This window comes from Mustela nivalis (assembly GCF_964662115.1).
Source record: "Mustela nivalis genome assembly, chromosome: 1".
NCBI lineage: Eukaryota > Metazoa > Chordata > Mammalia > Carnivora > Mustelidae > Mustela > Mustela nivalis.
The window spans coordinates 17,554,301-17,577,620 of record NC_139020.1 but is presented as its reverse complement, the minus strand read 5'-3'; the positions used below and the strand labels follow the sequence as shown (position 1 = coordinate 17,577,620).

Below are 23,320 nucleotides of genomic sequence, written 5' to 3'. Positions count from 1 at the left end.
AGCTATGGATAGCATTTACGAAATTTTTTCACAATAAAATATTTCAGAAAAGGCTGAAAGAAGAAATTTTATTTCAAAGGCTTTAATTTTCCCTCAGCACTTGCAGTGAAGGGTCATTCACAATTTTTTAGACACAAGTTAATTCAAATGTCAAGAACTAAACACATAAATTCTTTATCACCACAATATAAAATCTCTAAAGTTCTCATTGAAAATATTTATCAAATATTACTACTAAATGCAGTGGTAGTGATGAAACAGGTATAGCAGGGACGCCTGCATGGCTCAGTTGGTTGAGCGCCTGCCTTCGGCTCAGGTCATGATCCAGAGGTCCTGGGATCACCTGCTTCTCCCTCTGCCTGCCCCTCCCCTGCTTGTGCTCCCTCCGTCTCCCTCTCTGACAAATAAATAAAAATTTAAAAAATATATAAATATGCTTTAAAAAAAAAAAAAGAAACAGGTATAGTAAACTGTGATCACAATCAGTATTAATTTTTCTACCCAACCATTACCATTTTTTAATTACTTCACCACTCTAGATGCCCCTGTTCCCAGTTCTTCTCCTACATCATGGTGAATATATAGTTCTCTCCCTCAAATATCTAAGTCTACATTTGCATAGGGATAAGATCAGAGAACTTTCCTGGTATCACATAAAAGATCACCCCACAACACACTTCCATACAGCATTCCCCAGATACCCCTCACTCAATTTTCTCCTAGTTCCCTACTGTATGCTATTTATTCTGTTACCCCTCACAATACTATAAGCTCCCTGAAGGGTAGGAGACTCAGAAGTATTTGTTAAATGAAAAAGTGTGTTTTCCTTTGCGGGTTGTGCCCTTAAAAATCTGTCTCTCGGGGCGCCTGGGTGGCTCAGTGGTTAAAGCCTCTGCCTTCAGCTCAGGTCATGATATCAGGGTCCTGGGATCATGCCCCACATCGGGCTCTCTGCTGAGCAGGGAGCCTACTTCCTCCTCCCCCACCTACTTGTGATCTCTGTCAAATTAAAAAAAAATAATAATAATCTGTCTCTCTGTGTATGTAAAAATGCTATTAACCTTTCTATAAAAATTTCAATTTTAAATTGTGAATAAATTTAATATATAAGTACGTGTGAATAAATTATTCTTAGAATGATCAATCTGCATATTTGCAAGTTTCTATAGGAGTTTCTTTTTTTTTCTTTTTACTTTTTATTTTAATAAACATATAATGTATTTTTATCCCCAGGGGTACAGGTCTGTGAATCACCAGGTTTACACACTTCACAGCACTCACCACAGCACATACCCTCCCCAGTGTTCTATGGGAGTTTCTTAAGAATGCATCACTTATGTTTTCAAACCAATATGCAAAATTGTATTTGTTGAAACAAGCCATCATAAGCAATTAAGAGCATCAGTATGGGAAAGATTTTATCTCAAATATCAATTTTCATGAGACATGTTAATGTTAGTGTCTGAAGAGTTTGCTAAGATTTCAAAAAATTTGTGCCAGTTTTGAAGGTTCAACCTTCAGGGAGCCTGAATGGCTCAGTGGGTTGGTGTCTGACTCTTAATTTCTGCGCAGATCACAATCTCAGGGTCCTGAGATCCAGCAGCCTCAGGCTCTAAGCTGGGTGTGGAAACTGCTTAGGATTCTCTTTCCCTCCTCCTTTGTCCCTCCCTGCTTGCGTGTTCTCTCTCTCTCTCTCTCTCACAAAGAGTAAAATAAATAAATAAATAAAAGCAACCTTCAAAGTAAATGAGGATAATTCTTTTTTGAAAGATAAAAAGAAAAATCAATAAATATGGTTACGATGGCACATTGTCTATCTTTATCATGGGTACCTATAAATTCCATTAATAAAATGAGTAGGGTTATGTATAAAAACAGTAATTATGCTTATGAAAATTCATCCAATAGTAAGGGCAGATATAAGAAGTTCTCTTTTGGACTAATCAAGTCTTAATAAACAAACACTATTCTATTTTCGATTAAAACTAAAAATTACATTGCCTTGTTAATTTTATAGTAATTAAGTACATACAGACATGGAAACACTGAACAAAAAAGTTTGGGGGTGAGGGGTCAGATCTAAGGTACACAAATAGGCCCCAACGGTGGGATTAAATCTCTTGTGTTTCTTCCTGCAAAGAATCTCCACATGGTCAAAATATATTACAGTCATTAAAGGGTCAAAATTTAGCAAAGACACAAGAATAATAATGCATTTCTTCAGGTATCACAGATGACTTTTCTTGATATACCAGATCTCTTATTCTCATTAAGTAGTCTTTGAGGCTACAAAGTAATGTATCAGTCTCTATCATCTTGGATGACTGCCTAACACCCTAACATTCTTCAAGGAAGACACGACATGACATGGGTTTTTATGAAGCAAACTGAGAGCATAGGACAAATTGTTAGACTCTCTTAAGAAAGAGAATTAGACCAAAACAATTTCATATTAACCAAAAAAGTAACCAGCCAAAAAAGTAATTTTTCTTGCTCAATCAAATTTCTTAGCTAAAAACCATCTGAACCCAGAAAGAAAAAGTAAAGAGAAAGACCATCTGGAAATTCAAAGATACACTGTTTGTAATAATTAATAAGGCCTTGAGATTCTAGAATTTGTTCATCTACAAAACAGGCTTATTGTTGTCTTCCTTTTTCTGAAACGTTGGTCTTGCTTATGCCTTGTCCCTGCTCACTGACCCTATACATGGGATTATGGTGCCATCTCACTCGCTCCTCAGGGCTTCTACTCTGATGTTTCTTCCAAACATGGCTACATAATTACATTCACCTACTTGAACCCACTTTTTTTGATTGAGTAGGACAAAGATAAATACAAAGTTGGTGTTAACAAAAACCCACATAAATTCCTTCGTACTTTGCTTATGGATTCTTCCATGTGTTAGTCATTCCTCAACCTCAAATATCCTCAGCTTCATTTTGAAATGGAGATTGAAAACCTCTTATTATATAATAAACAAACTATGCTGATTTCTCAAAGTATGCTTTTAATTCGGAAGATCACTATAAAGTTTTAAAGATGGGATAGTCATCATCTGCCGGATAATATCATTCATTTTATTTTAAAAACTACTTCTTATAGAAATGCGGCATTCTCACGCAGTTTGCTTTCTGGTTTTCTTGTACTCTGGTGAAGATGATTTCACGCTTCCATTTTAAGACCCAAATCTTTTGCTGGCATTTGAAATCTTCCATTTTGGCCTAGATGGGGAAAACTGGTTTAATAATTTTTTTTAGAAGACATTTTGCTAAAAACTAAACCAAGCTTGTTCACAGGTCCTTGTGCATAGCTGATAGTCAACTAATAGCACAGTTAATAATCAAGCCAGTACACAAACTTGTTCAGTATCAGACAGATGTGGCAATCCGCCCACAAGCATACATTCAAAATAGGTCTTTCCATTGGTATAAAAACTGCTTATGCTTTTTACATATTTCTGCACTGTTCAAAAATTTCAATGAACACTAATTATCTTGATGTTTTAAAGAAAAGCCAACTGAAACATAAAATATACAATTTAGTGAATGAAATTTTAAAACACGTAGTCTAAAAATTTTATCTGTACTGTCATTTTTATTTTTTTATTTATTTTTATTTAAATTTTTTTTTTATTTTTTATAAACATATATATTTTTATCCCCAGGTGTACTGTCATTTTAAAATTTAAATAAAATTCATCTTTTTTTTTTTAGAGACCTGCCAATGTCCTGCAGTAATCTAAGCTGGCCAGTTAAGTAAGGTAGTCATTAAGTAAAATATCATACAAGCGTTTTTTCCTGTTTGTTTGTTTTTAACTTTCAACCAGGTATGACTCAAATATATCCATTTTACATCATCATCATCATATACAGCAGTAACTACAACACAGTGCCTCTAACGTGCCATCGGATTATATATATTAACTCATGTATTATTCCAGGCATTTTACATACATATATTTATACACACAGACACACACATAGAGATATCCCCATTTTACAAAGGAAAAAACTGAGGTATGGAGCTAGCCCACAGTCAATAGCTCAAAAGGGGCAGAGCCAAGACGTAAACCCAGTCCAGGATCTTGATCAGTGTGAAATGCTACTTTCCTTGAACGTGTGAGAATCCCAACGATCACGTGTTGCCTGCCTAACTTCACACTGGTATCGAAAAAAGTATTATAAATGTGGGAATAGTTCTACTACTTTCCATAGAGCCAGGCTTTTAAAAAACCTCTCATCTTCCCCATTCAAGTACTACCTTCTTTCATAAAATACTATAATCCTAGCAAAGTTCAAGCTAAATCTGTCCCATAGGTTTCTTCAAAAATGTAGCCCAACTAAATCTAAGCTCCTTACTGCAGCTAAAATTCCATACATGTGAACCTAAGTCCTCTGTCTTCATTCATTTTCAACAGTCAGCTAACTAATCTACCACGTGTCACATTTTTATAGAACTATTAATTGCTGAACATGTCCAAGGCCTTTTTTTTTTTTTAATGAATTACACTGACCCTTGAATGAGGATTTGAACTGTGTGGGTGCACTTATCAGACTTTTTCTGTTAAATATAGCAAAGTACTGCAAATGTACTTTCTCTTCCTTATGATCTGCCTAATTAACATCTTTTCTCTAGCTTCCTTTCTTGTAAGAATACAGTATATAATGCACATAACACGAACTATGTGTCAACCAAATATACTATCGGTGAGACTCCCACAGTACTAATACGAATAAAATCAATATTGGTTATACCTTACTTCTCATTCTAACCCAATTTTTGGTTGACTTCTAAAACAGTGGCAGTAATGTCTATTAATCAGGATTACTCTGAAGAAGAAAATATATTAAAAAAAAAAAAAGAAGAAGAAACTAGTGCCCTCACAGAAATGGTTATTTTTTAAGCTGTCCATATTACACTCAAGAAATAGTTACATAACATTTTCCCCCTTCACTATGGTTTCCATTTGCAAATTCAGTTTGAGTGTTTAGGTACTGTTGGCTTTATTTTTTTTTAATTAATAACAACATATTAAGAAATAAGCATTCTGATTAAACCTGCTATTCAGTAAGGGGGCTGCTCATTCCTTCACCTGACTACCTCTGCTTGCCACCCCTCCAGCTCCCTCCAGCCCCCCCTCCTGAGGGTGTCTGTATATTGGCTCTGAGACACAGGGAGATGGCATTTCCAAAGACCTGCCGGGGGCAGTATTTAGCATGAATCCCCACTCCACACACTTCTATCTCCCTGGGAGCCCACTCTGAGAAGGAAACCATTTCACAATAAGGAAGAACACAGCAAAAACCAAAACACAAAAATAACATTTTATTTTCCCACTCTCCTCCTGGTGCGCCAGGGAGGCACTTTTTTCCTCATGTACTCACTTCCCTCAGTCAAGCTCCTACTGAGGACAGAGTAGCAAAACCCTTAGATCTTGCTTTCGGCCCCCTCCCCCTTAGCTCCTTATTCCAAAACCCCAACTCCTCTCCAGAGTGTACCCCGCCCCCTCCTTTCGTCTCAGCTTCAGTTTCTGTCCCACTTCAGGAACACAAACTTGTGATTTGTTTCTTGTCTGTCTTCCCCACTGGAAGGTTCACGAACGAATAGACCGTGTTGTTCACAGTATTTTCGGAGCTGAGGACAGGGTTTGGCCCCAAAAGAGAATTAATACAACTGTCCCAAGTGAATAGATGGAGAGTTTAAGAAAATGAAACCCCACATTTGCTCCACCCAGACCCTCAGGGGTGTGTGTGTGTGTGTGTGTGTGTGAGTGTGTGTGTGTTTTCCTTCCCAGGAGGGGAAAGGTTGGGAGAAGCCTGTAAATTCTGTAAATGCAAAGACTTACAGTCCCTTCCCCAGACCTGGGATACAACGCTAGCTGGAAATGAACTACCAGGAAATTCTCTAAGATTATCTCATCTCATTGTTCCTTTATTCCTTAAATATAGATGTTTACACTGTACGGCTCTTACTCAGTAAACCACTTAATCTGTACTTTCCTCTTGGTATTTAACACTTTCTAGTTCCTACTTAGTCTGCAAACTTCCCGTGAGCAAGGGGAATGCAGTCAAATTAAACCTTCCAACCCAGAGCTTTACATTTCAACTACATTCATAAGGTTTATTTTTGCATTTTTAATTGGCATAATAAAGCAGAGAGTAAAGGTGGACTATGTTAAAGATGCTTTCAAGTGTCTTAAGGTAATATATGCCTCCACTGAGATCAAATTTGCAGGAACAGAATGTACATTTCGACTGAATTTTATTGCATTTCTTCACTGACAATTTAGCAGCCATAGAATATGAATGGCATATAATAGCTATGCTTATTTCTGGAATGACTGACAACCTTCATCTTCATACAAATATCTACACAGATGTCTCCAGTATGCCATAAACAGGATCATTAAAAATAAGGAGTTTCCAGCAACAAGGAGAAAGCCTTATCCACAGGATATGTTTTTCTTCAAACCATTGTTCAGTTTGGACCACATTATTTCTTTTGTATTGTTTTTCAATCAGTCATTCCCAACTTAACCTTGTAATGTATTCAGTTGCGTGTTCCTTTTGCCTTCCCCAATCAGAGTCAGGGGTCGCTATTTGATCTGGAATACTTCTCTGCAGTACTAATAGCCTCCCAAGTGCCATCAGGCGCCTCTGCTGGTTAGGGTGAGTAGAGAGAAGCTTTTGTGCCCTGATGGCTGTCCATGACTTCCCATTTAATAGCAAGAAACAGTGACTCCTTATAGATCACGATCAAATCTGGGCTCCACGGTTCTGCGTACAAATGTCTACTTTTCAGGCAGTACTAGTCAGTATGAATAGGTATCTCTAATCTGTGAACTAGCACCATGATCAAAGCAATTCAGTTTCTAGGTTAAACTCCCCTATTTAGGCTAAACCTCCCAATACAGTAAACTCAAATTTAAAGAAGCAAGTTTAAATAAGTAAATGTTAGGGCCCTTTAATTTCATACTCTCTCAGTACACCAGGCAAATTAATCAACTCCGGTAATAACCCCAAAAGTGGAGGCCCCGTTATCATTGCCCTTAGTTATTTCTTTTTTTAGAGCCACCTGCAGGAGACCTATTTTCTAAGCCCTACAAGACATAAACTCATAATTACATCTTTCAGTGGACAGAAATATAGCTGAATTAATCCCCCTCAAACCTCATAACAGTGAATTGCCTACCCTTCCACCGATGCTTTGCAAAACAGACTAATGTGAATTTCACCTCCACTCTGTGAGGGAAGTGGCCATAACAAGCAAAAATGTCCAAAAGAATGGCAGAGAGAGCAAAGAAATGCACACAAGCCCCAAAATAATTCTGAACCGTATTTGCCTGCATGATGCCTCTTTTTATACAGAAACAAACAAACCAGCGGTCAAAAAAGTCAAATATTTACATTTTGGCAAAAACTTCAAATATAAAGGTTGTGATATGCTTTTAATTAATTTGTGAGGTTTTTTTGTTTGTTTGTTTTTTGTTTTTGTTTTTTTAGGGTGTAGGAAGACAGTAAGGAAAGTAACAGAAATACTAGTAGGAATAAATTAACTAGAGGAAAAAACCCTTAATAAATGCATTTTTTAAAAAATATAGAAAACTAACTGCTTCTCCTCTTGAATCAATCTGTCTTAACTAGTTCTAGGGTGATTTCTGAGCCACTTACACGTAAAAGAAGGGGAAAAAGTTCAATAACCTTGTAAATTAGGGACTAAAACTGCTGTGCTGTGATAATCTGCATAGCCTCAGCGTAATTACAGAAAACTCTGGTCTAAGAATTGTGAGGTTGGTTTTTTGGTGTTTTTTGTTTTGGGGTTTGTTTGTTTGTTTGTTTGTTTTTTTGGAAAAGGAGGAAAAAAAATTTGGAAAAATTGGGCGAGATTGCAAATAGGAAGATACCAAATGGGAACCCAAAGGATGGGAAATACCCCAAGTGTCACACAAACAACTTCTTAGCACCTTTAGGTAAAAAGAAAAATAGTCGTTTTTGCACAGGCGTTAGCTGAATGTTCGAGAGTTGGATGAATGGAGAAGACTTGTTATACACCTAGCGGTGGGTGGATTTCACCAGGCTGCAGCCTTCACACCGCTTTTCTTTGCTGCACTGCAGAGGCGCCATCTTCTCCGTCTTAATCTTCACTCAATTCAATCCTTTTATCTGCACCCTAAAAAGAAAGGCCCCGAGGACCCTCCCCAGCAGCTCGCGCCCCCAGGGGGACTAAACCAGACGGCTCGCTGCCAGGGAAGAGGCCGCGCCTTAATCAGACAAACGCCTCCTTTGATGCACAGGAGGGGAGAGCTCGTGCCTCCCCACCACCCGCCACTACCCTTACCAGACGCACACCCCACTGTCCGCATATTTCTCCCCCAAGGACTTTCCAGCCCAGCACAGAATTTGCAAGCCCCGGAGAGGATGGGGAGTGGTTGTAGAGCGGCCCCGAGGCTCCGCCACGGCGGCCCCAAGCAGCGCCCCAGCCCCCTCCGGGACAGACGCGCAGCCCCGGGAAGGGAGTCAGGCGGGAGCCTCGCTGTGGCGCACAGACCCAGGCGGCCGCCTCAGCCACCGCGCCCCGGGCTGGCGAGGGCGGGGTGTCGCGGCTTTTGTTCGCAGGAACCTTCTCCCTCTCCGGAAGAAGCTAGAGGTGCGGAGCGAACGCCAGGGCCGTCCAGGCTTGGGGAAGGCGCGAGGTGGCCCGTGGGTCTCCGACCCCTCCCATCTCTCTCAACTTAACACAAAAGGGAGACGCAAAATGTACAAAGTTTGCCTGCGGAAGGTGGTGCGCGACCCCGATGGGGTCGCACCGAGGCGGCCGCAGCGAGCAGCCGCCAAAGGGAAGGAGCCGGGGGTCCGGAAGGGAAGGGGTGCTGGGGATGAGAAGGGAAGGTGAAGCGGGGCGGAAAAGGCAAAGGGTCGGGGGCTGCTTCCCGAGCTGTCCTGACTCGTCCTCCCCGGGGCCCCAGAGAAGGGCAGCGACCGAGAGCGGAGGACAGGATCCAGGGACGCTGCATTTTCGGTTTCCCCCCACGTGCTCCGTCCCCCTGCCCCCTATCTGGAAGTCCCTCGCCTCCCCCGGCCCCCGCCCGCGAGGCCGGGACTGAGTCAGGATCCGAGCTCGGGATCCTTCACCCCTCCTCGCCCCCAACCCGCGCGGACCGGGAAGCCCGACGCCTCGCCAGTTCCCTCTCCGCCGGCCGGAGCGCGCGTCCCCGGGGCAGGGCTGGGCCGGAGGCGCGGATGCGCAGGGCGCCCGCAAGCGGGGGCGTGGGACGTGAGGGGAGAGGGCGTCCCCTGGGCTGCCCCCAGCTTCTTCGGATTAAAGACTTGGGGGAATCGGGTTCCCACCGTATCCCTCCCTCCAATTCCGAGGCGCGGCACCCACCTCCAACGCCCGAGCCGTCCAGGAGGCCAGGAGGACCAGTGCCAAAGCGGGCAGCATCGCGACCCTGCGCGGGGCACCGAGTGCGCTGCTGTGGGAGTGGGATCCGCCGCGCCCTGGCTCTGTCGGTGCCGTCGCCGCCGCCGTCTCCCGTGGCCCCGCGCTCGCGCCGCCCCGGCTGCTCTCTCCTGCCGCTGCCGAGGAAACTGACGGAGCTGGAGCGCGGCGGCTGGGCTCGGAGCCCGGCGAGTCAGCTGATCCAGCCCACCCCGTTCGGCACCCGAGAGAGACCCCTAGCGGAGCCGCCGGGGAGCTGCGCACGCTCGGGCCGGGAGGGAGGGGCCCGCGCCCCCGGCGCCCACAGGTGCGGCGTCCTCGCCTCCTCCGCTCCCCACGCGCCGCCCCGGGCCGCCGGCTCCCCGGGCTCCGCGCGCGAGAGGGAGCGTCTGGGGCCAGGAGACAGACGGTGCAGGATCAGGGAAAGGTGAGTCGTAGGACGTCTGGGCTCCAGAAAACTCGGGAGCGCTCCCCGCTCGTCCCCGTGAGCTTGACTCATCCGACCCCGCAGGCCTCTCGGGGATGTCGTATCAGGGCTGCTGCTCGGGTGCGTTTCTATCCGCATTTCTTTTTTTTTTTTTTTTTTTTTTGCCTTGGTTTGGTGAGGGGAGGCGTTTCTGGCAGAGAATAGGAACAAGACAAGCTTAAAGGAAATAGAATTTCTTTACTTGTTGAGAGAGTAGACGCCTCTCATTTTTTGATTTTTTTTTTTTTTTAATTTTTTTTACCCCTTCAAAAGCAGCCAGGAGCAACCTGGAATATCTATCTTTAGAACGAACCAAAGGAGAAAGGCGCCGGACGTGGCGAACAAGGGGGCGACCTATTTACTTCTCCTTGAAGGAAGGTTTGTTTTTTTGTTTTGTTTTGTTTTGGGAGGGGGTGGTTGTTGTTTTAAGTTTTGCTTATTTGTTTTGTGGTTTTGGTTTGGGGAAGGGAACGGTCAGCAGGGATTTTTGTTTGTTTGTTTGTATCAGGGAGGGATGTAACATCCATCTGAGATGAGGGTGAAGTGAAAGTTGGAAGGGAAAAGATTTGGGGAGATGATGCCTCCTCGACCCTCATGATTAAGAACGCCTGACCTCAAACTCTGACCTTGTTCTTCATTGTGTCTGTCCTAAATTACAGAAATGAACCTGCTGGGAAGCCACTTTCTCCTAGATTAAGCACAAACCATCCAATGCCCGGTTAGTGTTTAGCTAGGCTAGAATGGTCTAGAACTGCCCAGCCCTGCTCTTGACCTGAAGGAACTCAAGTCACTAAGCCACCGTCCATTGTGGTGCTAGTGGCAAGGAATGAAGCCCCAGCTTCTGGCCATTGGGATAAAGGCTCAGCCAGGAAGATGCTGACTTCCTTCCTGAGAAGTGAACATTCATCTGCCTCTCCCCTAAATGTTTCTTCTGTCATTCCCTCCTCAAGCCATCCAGTCCTGACCCTTGGGCTACTTTTTCCCTTGTTCTTTGAATGTCTTCAACAAATAAAAGCCAATACTTGTTATAGGGTAAAACTTGTTTACATGCTTTATGTCCTTTAATTCCTCCAAAAGCCAGTGAAGTCCTTCCTTTTATTCCCAGTTATAAAGATAGGAAGCTGAAGCTAAGCAAATCCCAACAGCAGAGAACAACACACATTTACCACCACACCAGTTTCCTCTGTCCTAGGTTTGTACGAACGATTGAAGGCATCTGAATGCAAAAAGCAGTATAACTCCGAGATGGGGAGGGAACAGCGACAGCTAACAAATTGTGCAGAGTCCACTGCAAAATGAAAAAAAAGTAGCACCCTTTGTTTAAAATTAAATATTTTATTTTTTGAAGATTTGATCGATTTGACAAAGAGAAGAGAGAGAGAGAGAGAGAGCACACACACAAGCAGGGGGATTGGGAGCGGAAGAAGCAGCTCCCCACTGAACAAGGAGCCCTATGTGGGGCTGGATTCCAGCCCCCCGTGACCTGAGCGGAAGGCAGGTGCTTAACTGACTCCCAGGCACCCCCAGAATGAAATATTTTAAGGTGGCGACAGCAGAATGTTAAACAAATCATGGGGCTTCTTCCGAGCTCTGGGCCGTGTGTCATGCAGAATGCATGTCCAGAAAGCCGGTCCTAGAGAAGAGGAAGCAATTTTTAATAGTATGGGATTTTTATTAAGCACAAACTCAAAAATACAGAGGTGAAGTTATGATCTGTAAAAATAACAGTTCTTAGATTTAGCATTTTCTCTTTCCCCTGTTGAAATTCCCCTGTTGAAATTCAGGGCACTCACACATTCCTTGGACAAGATGTTCCCCGAGGAAAGATGATTAGCTCCGGACTGTCAGAATGATGGACATTCTCTGCATTTTCTTCTGTTCTACCACTGCTCTGAGATCCTGATGGTTTTTACTTTTCAACCATTATCTCTGTTCTGCATTTAATGCCATTTCCTGCCCTGAGGTGTCTTCTGGATCCCCTGAGCAGGAAATGCAAGAACATCTGTAGCCAGAAGAACCCTGCAGAACTGTGGACAGAAGTGACCACCCATTGGTAAGAAAACTCCACACCAGCATTCCGAGGGGTAGAGGCTTCAATGCCTCAGTTTGTGAGAGGTTCACTGGCTCTTTAGACGATGCATTCTGGGCTTTAGGGTTACTAGAAAGTTCTTGCCCCATTGAAAGCTCACATTCCTTTCCTTTAACCTCCCATTTAGAGGTCCTTTTTGTACCCCTGTGACCAAGCAACTAGTCTAGTCCATACCATAGAAATTTATTTTCTCACAATTCTGGAATCTAAAAGGCCACAATCAAGCTTATAGAGTTGGTTTTCCCTGTGATGGCACTATGACATACTTGAGAGTTTCACATGCCTCTTAACCTGTCTTCCCTTCTAGAACTTCATGCTGATTCCTCTTTGTAGACCAGAAGTAGATCTTGAAATGTATTCTCTCTCATCTTTCTCTCTACCTTCTCACTGACGAAAGGGCATTATTATTTCTTTATCTTCATTGCAGCCTTCAATATCTACAGAATTCTAACCTGTAAATAGCATTCAAGCTTTTCATCATAAAGTATTTTCTCTCAATAATGAGTGCAGTTTTTCACATAGGAAGATTTTTTTTTCTTTCTAATGAGTGGACGTAAAAAATTTTTTAAATGAATAATTAGCACTTAACTTACCTGCAGTTGACTACACCTGTGTAACAGACCTGCCTGTAGGCAGAGAATGAGACATTTCACCTGCCCTTTTTTTCAGTCATTCATGGGCCTTCATTCATGGGCCTTTAAAATGAGTTCTCTGCAATCACACAAAACTACTTCAGAGGCAGGGGTCAGATTCAAGTAAGTCACTGGAATGTCTGGGCCGTTCAGTCAGTTAAGCTTCTGCCTTCAGCTCAGTTCATGATCCCAGGGCTGTGGGATCGAGCCCCACGTCCTACTCCCTGCTCAGCGGGAAGTCTGCTTCTCCGTCTGTCCCCCCCAACCCCCGGCTCATGTGCCTTCTCCCTCTCTCTCTCAAATAAATAAATAAAGTCTTAAAAAAATTCAAGTAAATCATGCTTTGCAAATGGACTTGGTATAATTCAGTAGTAACTCAATGGGACAACAAAAATCAAGTGTTCACTGGGGCACCATTATTGACAGCTGACTTGCATAGCTTTTTTGAATAATGGTGGTGATTCCGAGGTTTCTACAAGGACTAATTTAACAGAATATTCCCTTATCTTATTGAATAAAAAGGGGAGGGGGAAGAACAAGAAAGAATAGGCCATACATGCCTACCCGAGAGATAGGAATTGTAAAAAATCAATCCAGTAGCAGGAAGATTTAATGGAGACTGTATGAAAATTACACCAATTTGTTTCTTCAGGAAATTTGAATAGGGCAGCAATATGTGATGGTGGAAAAGAGTTCAGGGTTTGAGAAATCTTGATGGCTACACATCAGTTTTGGAAATAGTTATGGAAGCCACCAGAGCCCTGTTACTGAAAATCCCCCCTCATCAGGTGGTATAGTGCCCAACTCAGAAGGTGCCTAATACAGTGCCTGACTGATCATAGAAATCATTTCCCTTTTCTTGAGAGAATAGCTATTCACATTAGCTGTCACTTAGTGACCGAGATAGTCCTCCTTTGACCTTGCATCGACCTTGCCAGGGGTTGGCAGTTAGCACAGTAGCTGTCAACCCAGTGTTACTTAGGTGGGTCCCTAAGTAATATGTTGCCAATAAAAGTCCCAAATTCGTGAATGATTTACTTAAAAAAAAAAAAAACAACCATAAATGAGAACAGATTCAAGGTGACTTTTTTATCAGCCTACTCATTTGTATTCCAGTATGCTTTCTTGAGTGGGAGAAAAAGGTACGGAGCTGTAGAATTAAGTGATATGCTAAGAATTGGGCAAAACCTTGACCACTCCCAAGGGCATGTTGCAAGTCTGTGACATCCTCTTTGCAGATGGAAAGGACTGGAAGGGCTGCTTGCCAGGGGTGCTGAGAGGATTTCACAGGGCTGGTCCCTCCTGCAGAATGGAAGATTACATCACGTGGTGAAGAGGAGTCACTCCCCCAGCAGCTGCCAGAAGCCACAGCTTGCCATGGCCTGGGGCCATTGCCAGCACTCCACAGGGTGACAGACTTTGAAGCTGAGGGATGTTCTGCTGCAAGGTGCTGAAGACCTCTTTATCTCCACACAAATCATACTTAGGATTGTCCTTTCAGTTCACCTCTTTAAGGAGAGAGAAGTTCTAGAATCTTTGGTAAGTAACTCAACTTTCAAAATCCTAGTGAAGACGATAGCCAGAGAAGTGTTACCTAACCCTAAAATGATTGGGAAGGTTCTAGGCAGATATGCTTTAAGTATTCACCAACACGTTTTATAAATAAACAACATCCTGAATGACAAAGCACACAAACCAACTAACTAACAAATAAAAGCTTCATAGGCTTTCAGTATATAGCTTTTGTCCCTAAGCAAACACTTGACTTTGCTGTATCCCCCAAATGTCCCATGTGATATTTATTCCCATTAAAGTAAATAGAACTCCTGGGAATGAAAGTCTTTTGCATTGGTGGATCAATCAAATATTTGTACACTTCTACTGTGGGAAGGATAAAAACCTGATACATTCACTCCCCTTAAAGAGCTTATGTTTATGTAAGAAAAATATCTGGGGAGGAAAAAGGCATAGTGAACAGTGACTGTTATTAACGATATGGTATTGTATATAAGAGGGTAGATCTTAAAAGTTCTCATCACAAAGGGGTGCCTGGGTGGTTCAGTCGGTGAAGCATTTAGCTCTTGATATCAGCTCAGGTCTTGATCTCCAGGTCATGAGCTCACGCTAGGCATGGAACCTACCTAAAAAAAGGAAAAAAAAAGTTGTAATTATGGTGGTGATAGATGTTATCTGAATTTACTGTGGTAATCAGTTTCATTTTTTATACACACACACATATATTTATACGTGTGTGTATATATAGTCATCTTGTATACCTAACACTAATGCATTGTTATGTGTAAATTATATCTCAACTTAAGTTTAAAAAGAACAGCATAGTGGAAGACATATCAGTAAGTACAACTTTGTGTTAAGTATTCCTGTGTATGTATATGAATGCATCAAAAGAAAATGAGAGTCATAAACCTATAGCACTTGAAAGGGTTAATCAGGGACATCAGGAAGAAGGTTTTTTTGCAGCGGATTTGATAAAAAGAAAAGAATAGGGAGCAAGAAGGAGGCTATTCTAAGGAAGGACCATGTAAATATATCGAGAGTGTTCATGATGGGGCTGGTAATGGGGAGTTAGCTGTGGGGGGCACAGTTAATGTCTGAGAACTGAAGAATTTAGGTCAGATGGAATGGGCAGCAGTGGGCTATTACCACTCATGACAGGGTCCTAATCAATCTGACAGATTCTGACATTTCTCAAAGAAGGTCTGTCAGTGGGGAAGATGTAGGGAAAATTGGAGGGTGAAAAGTTGGAATTGATTGGGAAGAATAGGGAGAATTGGCAGAAGTTTCAGGCACGACCATGGATGGGATTTATAAAAAGTTAGTGAAAAGACATGGTAGGACACCACATTCCTAATAAGACTAAAGGATTGCTGTGTGCCAAGATGAGGAATTTACATGCAGGATCTCACTGAAGGCCTGTGATTGTGTTGGGTTCACCTCCCATGCCACAAATGAGGAGGTGAGTGGGGTTAACCCCACCAGAAGGGGGTGGAGGAGAAGGGATTTCTATACAGTTCTGTCTCACCTGGACACCATTCTTTACATATTAGTGAAGGAAGTAACACATTTGATTTTTAGTTTGTTTGGAGACAGGGATAGGAAGTACATACAATAGGAAGGAACTTGAACATGGTCTATGAAGACCAAAGGGTGGTGAATGGGAGATAAATCATGGCGATGCAATGGGGCGGTGGTCTGTGGTGATTAGCAGCTGTCCCCAGCAGATGAGTTGAGAACTATTCAGATGAAGTTACCGTGATATCACAAAAGAGCAGAGCTGTCTTGTGTTTACTTATAACCACCAACTCGTCACTTAGAGATGTGGTGTCTGGGAGATGAACCATAAATATTCCTGTAAATGCAGTGTGAGAAGGACATGAGTTACATTTCTATCTCAAGGTCATTTTTCAATACGTGAATGAGCTAGAATAATGATCCTTGAAAAATGGGAAGAATAATGTCTTTTACCACAATTTCGAACTGTGTACTGGGGAAACCTTGTAAAGCAGTATGTTACTAAGTGTTCAGTTTGTAAACAGAAATATATCTGTAATCAAAGAGGTTTGAGAAATATGTGGTCCAAAGAAATTAAATATGCATCTTTATTTTAGAATGCTACCACCCTTAAAAATGTTGCCATGCGGTTTGAATTTTATAGCTCTTTATACAGCATCTCTCTCTCTCCCCTGTTTTTATTTTTGTTTACTGCATTAACTCCTGAGACTAGTGTTGCCCCAAATAGTTTTAGGGAACTCTGCTTTGAAGGCATTTTAATGGACCCTTGGACTTTTTTTTTTTTTTTAGACCCTTGCAATAATGAAGGTTTATAGTGTAGGTCTTTGTCAAAGCGGATGGGTTCTTGCCGCTAAAATGTGCTTCCACACATGACCTTGAAGATAGATTAATAAAGGAAGAAAGTAGAAATAATAGGTTGACAGACATTTTAAAGTGGGGCATAACAGATGCCATAAAAAGCATCCTGAAAGTTTAAAATAGGAGTTATAATGTATGTTATATGGAAGAGACCTCATTAGAGTCTTTGAATATTTGTAATACACAAATGTGAGTATAGGACCAGCGTCTTCCCAGTTTGGGGGAGAAATGGTTAGAATCCAATTCACATTTGAGCCTGCTTCTCTTTCAAGTTCCTCATGTAAAAAGGAGGAAGTATTGCTAAGTTCACAAAGATACGCCTCAGGATAAAACTTGAGTTCACTGTACTGCCTTTCATCTTCCTGGGTAGGGGCCCTTAAGAGTGGCCAGGACCTCTCCATCGATGAGCAAAGCCTTCCAGGAAAAAAAAATTGAAGAGACAGCTATTGGATTAATTTTAAGAGGCTTTTGCTGAAATTTCTCATAAAGAATACATGGAAAGTAAAGACATGAGAAATTATAGCTCTCTGGGTCAAAAAACAAAAAAAAAAAAAAAAAAGAAAGAAAGAAAACCACCTCTAAATTCCCATAGTTTTTCTCTGTTAGTCTTTATTGAAAAATTCATTTACTGCTAATGGTGTCAAGAGGCGCTGTCAGCCCTTGTTATTGTACCAAAAAGAAAAATAAAGGAAAGGTTAGGGAGCCCTATCTAAAAAAGGAATGTTGTCATTTCTATTTTCCAACTAGCAAGTGAAAACAGGTTCTGTTATCTAAACTTCACAGAGCTTAGGGTCCAATAACCACCTTGTTCTAGTGACTTTGTGAGCCTAGTAAGAGATTTATACTAAATAAAAAAGGGAACCAGGCAGACCATTGCCTTTTGGAGAAGAAGAATAAAATAAGGTGGAAATCAACAGGGGAAATGGTGAAAACACAAGTCTTGGTTTTTGGATGATTCTAGAGCCCTAGCATCAACCATGGCTTAAATCTTTGAAAATACCAAATTCAGTACTGATTTTGGCCTATGTAAGAAAACAAGTCATAGATTTGCTGAAACTCCATTGTAGTATTTTACATTTTAGCCTCAACTCTTTGGGAGCTACTGGGAAATATTTTTCTCTTTTTCCTCAGATTGTATCATCATGGTTTGGTGCTTTTCCACCAAAATATCTAAACAACTCCAACAGGCCTATGCAGGTGATATGTGTGTAGAGGAAGGTAGGCCAAGATATTAGAAACAGTTGGAGTAACTCAAGTCTTTAATACTGTCACCTTAGTCTCAATAATTCAGCACCTAAATGATATGCATAAGAGATAATTCTTTTAGCCACGACAGAGGAGCTCCAGGAAGCACAGTGATGAGCATTCTCTCATTAGGAATTAGTCTTCAGCAATAACCATCCAATGTAACCTTTAGTCTCCATGAACCAAAACACAGCATGACCTCAGGTTTTATCCTCCCTTGGGATTGAGAAGCAGTTCTCTGTGTAAGTGGCAATTTCATCCTGATTTTTCAAGCTTGGAGCTCTCTCACCTTCTACCTACTGGAAGAGAAGATGTTGGATGGCTGGCCCTGAGGGACCTTGTCTTTCATTTCTCTGGTGAGGTAGACTCTGATTTAAAATGGTTTTCCTTTACTCTGAACATGCCAGGTGCCCCCTCCCCGATCTTGTAACATCCCGTGACCGCCTCCTCCCATCCATCTCCAGCTCTTTCCCAGTTCCTGTGAGTTGAAAAAGAACACAGAATGACAGTGTTTAGAACTGAGGTAGATGTAGTGCTCCTGTAGGCCAAGCCTTTCTACGATGAGGACACATTGGCAACCCAGAGAAGGGGGGTGACTTGCATCCAGTCCTCTGACTCTTTATGGGCAAATGTTGGCCCTACCCCCCTACATCTCATGCTCGTTTCATCTCATCTAGACCTCTCACCAGATCTGAGTCATGAAAACAGTGGGACACAGAGGCCAACCGTACTTTATGCAGTGGTCTTATTTTTCCTCATCTAAACTTGGCTTATTTTTCTAAAAACTTGGGAATTGGAACCCAGCTCAATCACCTGTTTGATCCTCGGAAGATGCAGGTCTGTCACCTGCAGTATTCTTGAGACAATGATTTGATGTCTGCTTTCTTATTTCCTGTTATTAGGAACTACCTTCCAGAAACATAGAAATTTCACTAGAATGTTTTTATTGCTTTTTTATTTTGTTTTGTTTATTTATTATTTATTTTTATATTTATTTATTTATGTTTATTTTATTTATTGAGCTGAAAGTTACCTCTTCTGCAACAAAGGGGGCAAGAGTCTACAATGAGGAAAAGACATTTTCTTCAACAAATGGTACTAGGAAAACTGGAAGCTACATGCAAGAGAATGAAACTGGACCCCCTTTCTTACACCATACACAAAAATAAACTCAGAATGGATTAAAGGCCTAAATGTGAGACTTGAAATCATATAAATCCTAGAAGAACACATAGGCAATAATTTTTTTGACATTGGCTGTAGAAACATTTTTCTAGATCTGTCTCCTCAGGCAAGGGAAACAAAAGCAAAAATAAACTACTGGGATTACACCAAAATAAAATTTGCACAGTGAAGGAAACTATAACAAAACCATAAAGCAATCTACAGAATGAAAGAAAATATTGCAAATAATATATCCAATAAAGGGTTAATATCTGAAAAATGTAAAGATCTTATATAGCTCAACACCAAAAAGCACAAATAATCCAATTAAAAATAGGCAGAGGACCTGAATAGACATTTTTTCATAAGACATGCAGATGGCCACTAGACACATGAAAAGGTGCTCAATATCACCACTCATCAGGGAAATGCAGATCAAAACCACAATGAGATATCATCTTACACCTGTCAGAATAGCCAATATGAAAAAGACAAGTAAGTTTTGGCAAGGTTACAGAGAAAAAGGAACCCTCGTGCGCTGTTGGTGGGAATGCAAATCGGTGCAGCCACCTTGGAAAACAGTATGGAGGTTCTTCAAAAAACCAAAAATAGAATACTATATGATCCAGTAATTCTACTACTGGGTATTTACCCAAAGAAAATGAGAACACCAATTCGAAAAGGTATGTGCACTCTTATGTTTATGCAGTATTATTCGCAATAGCCAAGATATGAAAATAACCCAAGTGTCCATCCACAGATGAATGGATAAAGGAAAGAGAAAGCTCAAACACAGAGGACAAACTGATAGTTGCCAGAGGGAAGGTGGGGGATGGAGGGGTAAAAAAGACGAAGGGGTAAAAAAGACCAAGAGTACATGTATTGTGATGAGCACTGAGAAATGTAGAGAAATGTAGAATCATTATATTGTACACCTGAAACTAAGAGAATGCTGTATGTAGATTATACATCAATAATAAATAAATTAATTAAAAAATAAAATTTGCTTTCTCTTTACTTCTAATGTTTTAGTTCCAATTCTACCATGTAGAGTAGAGCTAAATCCAGTGACTCCACGTTCATTCACAGGACACCCCGCTGAAGTTTTAAGACACCCATCCAGTGTTGTTTTAGGTCTTTCTTTCCTTCTCAGACCTAACATCTGATTTTTTGAACTGTGGCTTATAGGCTATAGTTGCCAAATCCCCTTGGTGACTAGTGATCACATTCCTGGACAGCACCAACAGAATATTTTGATCATCACAGAAAGTTCTGTTGGACAGCCTGAGCTACAGTAAAGGGGAAAGGCAGAATATATACGGACAGACATGCAGGCAGGTGGGTGGACGCAGTGGAGGGAGTTTGTGGAAGGTCGCTACTAATTTCTTCCATATTTTCACTTAACTAGACAGCAATGTCACGGGCTGAGTGTGAGGACAGAGGGGAAGACTATTTCTCTAGGGAGCTAAAGATAGTGCATGGACAAGGGGAAAATGATAGGATTCCCAGACAGCTCTAAATCCACTTCAGGTTTGTCTGCATGGAGACCAGTCAGCACGCTGTGTGTTTTTCGCTTGCCACGTTCCCTAGCACAGATGTGGAGCTGGAGTAGGTGGAACATTGACCCAGGCTTCATGGGTGGTTCTCCATCCCAGCTGCACATCAGGGTCACGTGCATGAGCTACTGAAACATTCAGAAACTTTATCCCTTCAGCAGAGTTTCTGATTGAACATTCTGAAAACGAGGCCTGGGCATGGATTTATTTAAAATTCCCAACATGATTCTAATGCATAGACGTGTTTAGGACCACTGAATTAGAGCAGGAAGGGGAGGAAATGTGCAGAGAAGAGCTGCGGCATCGGGGAACTTGGCTAATGATGGGCCGCAGGTTCTGGGAGGTTTGGTGAAAGAGACTCAGGATTCGTGGAGGGTGTTCAGATTGGGAGATATTCAAGGCTGCGGTGATGAGGGATGAGCTAGGAATCTAGGGATTTTTGGGGTGTCCAATACAAGCCAGGAAAAGGGCACAATGAAATTTGCCATGCCAGTCTAAATTAGTGCAGTCAGTGAAAATACAATGCAAACTGCATAGAGAATTGTAAACTTTTCTGTAGCTATATTGAAAAAAAAAGGAAAGGTATACAAGTGAACTTAATTTTTTTTTTTTTAGCTTTTATTTATTTGGCAGAGATAGAGAGATCACAAGTAGGCAGAGAGGCAGGCAGAGAGAGAGAGAGGAGGAAGCAGGCTCCCCGTGGAGCAGAAAGCCCGATGTGGGGCTCGATCCCAGTACCCTGGGATCATGACCTGAGCCGAAGGCAGAGGCTTTAACCCACTGAGCCACCCAGGTGCCCCCAAATGAACTTAATTTTAATAATATATTTTCTGTTACTTGATTTATGCAAAATACTTTCATTTCAACATGCGATCAGTATAAAAGATATTAATGAGATATTTGACCTCCTGTTTTACGTTTGTCTTTGGACTTTGGTGTGGATATTATACTCACAGCACATCTCAATTCAGAGAAGACACATTTTAAGTGCTCAGGAGCCACAGGGAGCTGGTGGGTACCATCTTGGACAGTGTGGGTCTAGGGGGTGGTAATTAGAATGAAAATGTTACATGATTTCTATGGGACATTTTTTTGCAGAATACAAACATACTGAAATATATTGTCTTTTGTGTATATCTATAACCCTTTGTTAACTTGAGTTATAGAATATAACCAATTTAATTTTTTTTAAAAGATTTTGTTTATTTATTTAACAGACAGAGATCACAAGTAGGCAGAGAGAGAGAGAGAGGGAAGCAGGCTCCCTGCTGAGCAGAGAGCCCAATGTGAGGCTCGATCCCAGAACCCTGGGCTCATGACCTAAGCCAAAGGCAGAGACTTTAACCAATTGAGCCACCCAGATGCCCCAAATATAACCAATTAAAATAATTATTTTATAACATTGTGTTATTATTATCTACTCTACTGAGATAACTTTAAAGTCATACTTGATGTGCAATATTCTTTGCAATCACCCCCAAATTTGATACACTCAACTTTGGCATCTTGATGTAGGTTGTAAAGACAAAGCTACAAAGTACCTAAAAACAGTTACAATGTTTTTATTATGATAGTCCAGCCAGGTAGGACTATATCCAGTGAGGTTCTTATCTAGCCCAATATAGCTTGTCCATAAAGGGTCATGTGTCTCTTAGTCATACACCCTGTTAGAGTCCAAAAGTGCCCTGCCAGCCACACGTATTTAATGGGGGTTCATCTGGCGTGCATTTCCTGATGAGTCTGTGTCAGCTTCAGCGTCCAGAGGTCCCTGCTTCCTTTTCTGTGTGTCCATATGCCAGTCTTTTAATATTCCAGTCTACATGCTTACTCTGACTTATGTGGAGGGAATCTTTTCTTACTTTCTTTGAGTTGAAGCTCCTGATTTTGGAGAAGAAAGGAAGATGGGAAGCGAACACTCCCTTGCCATGTAGGTGGTAGCAAAGCTGGATTTGATTGATCAGACCTCAATTTAGTAATCTAGAAGAGCACGAGCAAGAAAGAGCTTGTGTTTCATGAAGGAACCCATGACAAGAAATTGGCCTTTCGAAATTGCGAGAGAGGAATGGTGGACATTGTCAGCTGAATCAAATACATTAATACATTGTCAGCCAGTTTTTCATTGGGAAGTCAGCTCCCTGGATGTTCCAATCCTGCTTTAAGTACCTCTCGGTGTCTCACCCAAGATGCCTGTCTCCGTTCCACCTGGAAAGCCACCACAGGTATTTGCTGCTGCTGAGATCACCGTGGATACAGATGACATGCTTGGTGGCTCAGGGAGGATGTCCTGCTGTGTTTGACTTGGACTCCCCTTCCGCTCTGTTCTGTCCTGTAGCCTGTCTCAGGTGTACATGGTCCGTAAAGACCATTAGCCATCTCCAGTGACCAGTCCTCTCTTGCAAGCTGGTATTTTAACACAAAGTTACTATGGCTTTAGAGATGCACTCAGTCTTGCTGGAATAAGACTGTCATCTAGTATTAGGAACAAGAGCATAGGTCTTCTGCAAAAGGAACTGACTTGAGAGTACGCTGTTGCTTGCTCAGCCAAAACAGGATGTAAAAGCTCCCTCTTCAAGCAGACAGCGCTTGAGGTGTCCCAGACCCAGGAGAACTCTTCGTCATTGTCCAGGCCATTCATTGGGGCAGGATTTTATTTTATTTTATTTTATTTTATTTTATTTTATTTTATTTTATTTTATTTTATTTTATTTTTTAAAGATTTTATTTATTTATTTGACAGAAAGGGATCACAAGTAGGCAGAGAGGCAAGCAGAGAGACAGAGAGAGAGAGGAAGAAGCAGGCTCCCTGCCAAGCAGAGAGCCCAACTTGGGACTCAATCC

At 41.7% G+C, this 23,320-nt stretch overlaps 1 protein-coding gene, 1 long non-coding RNA gene and 1 pseudogene across 8 annotated transcripts in view; 1 reads left to right on the top strand and 2 right to left on the bottom strand.

The window, feature by feature from the left end:
- The window catches only part of APP (amyloid beta precursor protein), a 262,818-nt gene extending 253,302 nt beyond the window's left edge, over positions 1 to 9,516 (bottom strand). For all 6 annotated transcript variants that reach the window (XM_082694233.1, XM_082694234.1, XM_082694235.1 and 3 more), the window contains exon 1: positions 9,386 to 9,516. In XM_082694233.1, coding sequence (XP_082550359.1) covers positions 9,386 to 9,442 — 57 coding nt within the window. In that variant the 5' untranslated portion in view covers positions 9,443 to 9,516. The remainder of the gene's footprint in view (positions 1 to 9,385) is intronic.
- On the bottom strand, positions 9,482 to 10,161 carry LOC309846707 (annotated as a pseudogene). The gene has a single exon. The product of its transcript is annotated as an uncharacterized misc_RNA (transcript).
- A 3,882-nt stretch (positions 10,162 to 14,043) lies between these two features.
- Positions 14,044 to 23,320, top strand: part of LOC309847053 — a 287,109-nt gene continuing 277,832 nt past the window's right edge. The window contains exon 1 of the long non-coding RNA XR_014302281.1: positions 14,044 to 14,165. This is a non-coding gene — a long non-coding RNA (uncharacterized lncRNA). The remainder of the gene's footprint in view (positions 14,166 to 23,320) is intronic.